General features: G+C 53.4%; 1 protein-coding gene across 1 annotated transcript; it reads left to right on the top strand.

Annotated features, from left to right (window-relative positions):
* Positions 1-1,572: 1,572 nt before the first annotated feature.
* Positions 1,573-4,790, top strand: LOC114073628 (solute carrier family 22 member 13-like; the record flags this gene model as incomplete). The annotated part of the gene is made up of 5 exons (XM_027911356.1): positions 1,573-1,987; positions 3,002-3,105; positions 3,438-3,592; positions 4,154-4,322; positions 4,664-4,790. Coding segments are annotated over exons 1-5 (927 nt in total), but the record flags the coding sequence as incomplete, so codon positions are not given.
* Between the last annotated feature and the right edge of the window lie 31 nt (positions 4,791-4,821).

Consider the following 4,821-nt stretch of genomic DNA (forward strand, 5'->3'; position numbering starts at 1 on the left):
CAGGCAACCGACAACAGGACAAGGGGACATGGGCTCAAGCTCTGCCAGGGGAGGTTTAGGTTAGATGTTAGGAAGAAATTCTTTACAGAGAGGGTAATCAAGCATTGGAACGGCCTACCCAGAGAGGTGGTGGATTCACCATCCCTGGAGGTTTTTAAGCAGAGATTGGATGTGGCCCTTAGTGCCATGGTATAGTAATTGGAGTTGGATCAGGGGTTGGACTTGATGATCTTGGAGGTCTTTTCCAACCCAATCTATTCTATGATTCTATGATTCTATGATTCAGTGTGCTCCAGTCTCCCGTAAATCTGATGCCCAGCTCAAGTTCTCTGATGCCAGTCCTCTGGCTTCTCCTTCTCCAGATCCATGAGACCTATGGCTGGTGTGTGACTGACCCTCCTGGGTTTTCCCATTTAAACCATGGCAGAGAAGAGTGAAAGAGGCTGCTCTGTGCCCCAGATTCCATCTAGCCCAGAGCCAGGAGACAGCCAGGGGAGATGGCAGGACCAGGGCTGGGAAAGGCTCCTGAACTCCTGGCCGTATGTGACTGCTTTTAGCGAAGTTTGGCCTGACCTGTCTCCTGATGAAGCAGAGCCCAAGCTGAACAGGGACACGATTTCATCCTCCACATGAGTTTCCCAATTGACTTGAACAGATCCAATTTGTGTTGTCCAGATCAGTGTCTGCCTAATTATCCCTGCCTTTGGTGCTCCCTGCTTGTGGTTGCTGAGCTGGGCTTATCCCAAGGGCAAGATTGCTCCCTGGGGGGCTGCTGTACCTCCAGGCTGGACCTGTGTGGGTGTCTTGGTCAACCCCAACAGGGCAGCCATGGTCTGGTTTCCATCTTGCTTATGGATCTTTCCATGGATCTGTGGGCAGGAGAAGAAGCATCCAAGTTCCTTTTGGGTACCTCTGGAGACTTTTGCCTTATGGACATCTCAAAGGGCAAATGCTGTTCCTACATCAGGGAATGACCTGAACAGCGCTTGACTCATGTTCTCCGTGATGAGTTTAAGGCATTTGAGCTGAGATTTGCGAAACCTGCCTCAGGCAGCGTTGCCCTGTTGTCAAATTTCTCCAATCCCTGCACTTCTTCAAGTTTTCATGCATATAAGCCTGACCATTCTGTGGAGTGGGCCAGAACTGGTGGGAAGGGTGGGCTTTCTGTGCCTGACTTGCTTGTGGTTGCACAGGGAAGCTGCAAAAGATGAAGGAAACGGCAACTTCCATCACCTGGGACCACAGTGAACTGACTGCCCTTCCTTATCTGTGGCTCTGCCCATCCATGAACATCACTCCCTTTATTCCTCTGGGATTTTGGCCTCTCTGATCCTTGCTTTTTTAAATGGTTCAGCAAAAGCAGCCTTTGCAGTCACTATGGAGAAGAATCTGTCAATGCCACTTGGCAGAGGGGGTGGCCCAAGTTCCCTGAAACGGGGTCTTTCTTCTCCAGCCAGCCCTGGATGTTCGTGGGTGGCAGAGGGATGATTAATATATTACATGGTGTACTTGTGGTGACAGCCTACGAGTGCAGAGCTTATCTTAGGTTTAAACATTAATTCCAGCCCTCTGGGAAGTCTGTCCCAGCACTGTCCTGCTCCAGACGCAGTCACCAATGTCAGGCGTCGGGGAAATTTTGAAAGCAATTGGCAATTTCGGGCCATTTCAGAAATGCCTGGTGCTGCTCACCTTGATCCCCTGCCTCAGCGTGGCCTTCCACCAGTTCTGCCAGCTTTTCATGGTTGTGGATGTGCCCTACCACTGTGACACCAGCTGGATCCTCGCTGTCGGCCCCAACCTGACGCAGGAAGAGCAGCTGAACCTCACCCTGCCCCGGGATGCGGACGGGCAGTACGAGCAGTGCTCCATGTACTCCCCGGTGGACTGGGACCTGGACTCCATCCTGACATATGGCCTGAACGCCACGCAGAAGTGCAGCAGTGGCTGGGTGTACCCCTCAGCAGAGCCACCGTCCCTGCTGACCGAGGTCTGTAACCCCTTTTTGAGGTGATGGGGGACGTGGAAGGGATGGGACACCCAAACAGCTGCCCTGTCCTGGGGTTTCCCCAAAAGCTGGTGCCTGACCACGGTGCAGCTGCGCTGGGCTGAGGTTTACATCACATGTATTTTGGGGAAATGGGCTCCACCACCCAGCCCCAGGTGGGGTCCTCTTGGAGAGACTGCAGGCAAAGCAGGCTGTGACAGCGGGGTCAATGTCAGAGCCAGTGGAGAGATGAATCGCTCCTGGTGGGACCTTCTGGGTTTCCCTACCTCTCTGCACACAGGGGGTAACTTTCTAACTTAAAATCATAGAATGGTTTGGCTTGGAAGGGACCTTTAAAAATCATCTAGTCCAACCCCCAACATAGAAGCTGGTAGCTGAGGAAGAAGCTAATTTAAGATGAGGAGGGTAGATTTAGATTAGATATTAGGAAAAAATTCTTTCCTGTGAGTGTGGCAAGGCATTGGCACAGGTTGCCCAGGGAAGCTGTGAACATCCCATCCCTGGAAGTGCTCAAGGCCAGATTGGATGGGGCTCTGAGCAACCTGGTCTAGTGGAAAGTGTCCCTGCCCATGGCTGGGGGTTGGAATTAGATGATTTTTAAGGTTCCTTCCAACCCAAACCATTCTATGATTCTATGATCCCCCCTGTGTTACTCTTTCTATAGATGCCCTCTGGTCACTGGCAGTTGCTGAACTGCCTGTCCCAGGAATCAGTACTGCACTCATCCTTTCTCCTCTGCGAGGGCAGGAGGCCTGGAAGGAATCAAACTGCTGGGATTTCTGTCCCACCTGAAGCAAAATTTGCTAACCAGGAGGTTCCCCTGGGGAAGCCTGGACTGGGTAGGGGGACTCCTGCAGGTCCCAGTGCTTGGGAGAGGGGCACCACTGAGTACCCCAGGGACTTGTCCCACCTCTGACTTGTCTGCCCTGTGCATACTGTGGACATCACATCCTGGGAGGAGGGGAATCCAAAAGCATCTGTTTGTCCTTTCTCCAGTTTGACCTGGTGTGTGACAGGAAGGACCTGAACGACATCGCCCAGTCCATCTACATGGTGGGGCTGTTCCTGGGATCCATGATCTTTGGGCCGCTGAGTGACAGGTGAGGAGACACAACCACCCACCCAAGGTGTGTGCAAAGTCAGCACTCTGGTCTGAGCCTCTCTGGATGCTGCACCCTGTGCCTTTTGTCAGTGCTCCTCACTCACAGGGACCCTGACCAAAGTCCTCAGGTCCCATGAGGACACGGCCACACAGGGAAGGGAAGGGAGGGAGACACAGCATGTGTGCACAGGGTCCTTCACTGGTCAACCCAGAGTGTAATCTGAACCTTATCACCCTCCAGGGTGATAAAATCACTTGCATAACCTACTGGGCTCCTCCCCATCCCCACGGGGTCTCTGCAGATACCGACTGTGTCTTCCTTCTCCGCAGGATCGGCCGCCGGCCAGTCATTCTGATCTCAGTCTTCCTCCAGGGCTTGTTTGGTCTGGGAATTGCCTTTGTGCCCCATTTCTATGTGTACATGGCCTTCAGGTGTGTCGTGGGGGCTTCGGTGTCAGGAATCACCATGACATTACTGTCCTTAGGTGAGTGGGACACCCTGGCCCCAAGGCAGACAGATGTGGCCTGTCAAGGTGCAACAGGAAACGTCTATGAAGAAATAAAAATCATCATGTATGACTAGAAAAAACACTGCAGCAAGGACAGGTCGTGCTCTGTGCTGTTTTTTGGCACTTTGGCATCTCCTCAACCCTGAGTGAGAGCCACAGGGAGCATCTCTCCCCTGCCCGTGCTCAGAGGAGGGAAAAGGGACAATGTCCCAGCTCAGGAGGCCAGTGCACAGAGAGCCCAGTGGCTCTGGGACATGATTGATTTGGGTTCCAGGGATTCTGTGGATTCTGAGATCAAAGAGGTGACATATTTGAGCTTAACATCCTCCTGTAGAGGACCAAGACAGTCTGACAGTATGGAGAGGTGATGCATCCCATGTAAACACTGGTGACATGCATGTGTGACTGATGCCAGAGCTCCAGCTGCAGGTCTCTAATCCTCACCTCCAGGAGGGCTCTTCTCCAGGGGAAACACTATGTTTTTTACAGTGGAAATCATTTATATTGATGACTCAGAGCCTTTGTTCTTCTTTGCAGCCACAGAGTGGATTGGTGTCTCCTCCCGGCCTAAGGCAGTGCTTTCCTCTCACTGCTGTTTCGCCATTGGACAGATGATTTTGGCTGGCTTGAGTTACGGGATTCGCAACTGGAGGCTGCTGGAGATTGCAGGATCCGCTCCTATATTTGCCTTTTTCTTCTTCATTGGGTAAGTGGGATGTGGACAGAGCTCCTGCAGACATGACAGCAGCGTGAAGGGTGGGAGTGAGGAGGCAGCAGCAGCTCAGCACCAGGATGGGTCTTTCCCATCACAGTGCAGATGCTGGAGGAGCTTCTGCAGAGCTCAGCACAGCTCCCTGGGACACTGGGCTGCTGAGAGCAGCAGCTGCTTTGCTTCAGGTCATCAGATGTGGCCTTTGGAGCCCAAAGGTAGGGCATTTAGGCCCATCCCTCCCATGGCATGCCCACTGTTTGCGGGTGTGGTGACAAGGGGCTGTGGGGGAGCTCTGCGGGTCAGAGCAGCGTGTGCTGAGCTCCCCTCCTCGGCAGGGTGCTCCCAGAGTCAGCTCGGTGGCTGGTGACCAAAGGCAGGATGGAGGAAGCCAAGAAGCTCCTTCAGAAGGCGGCGGCCACCAACAAGCGCAGCCTCCCGGCAGGACTCCTGGAGCAGGTACCTGTCCGGGCACAGGGAACCGCTGCGTGTCCGC

Source organism: Empidonax traillii, unplaced genomic scaffold (assembly GCF_003031625.1).
Source record: "Empidonax traillii isolate 1590-97213 ecotype Southwest subspecies unplaced genomic scaffold, ASM303162v1 scaffold7507:size16807, whole genome shotgun sequence".
NCBI lineage: Eukaryota > Metazoa > Chordata > Aves > Passeriformes > Tyrannidae > Empidonax > Empidonax traillii.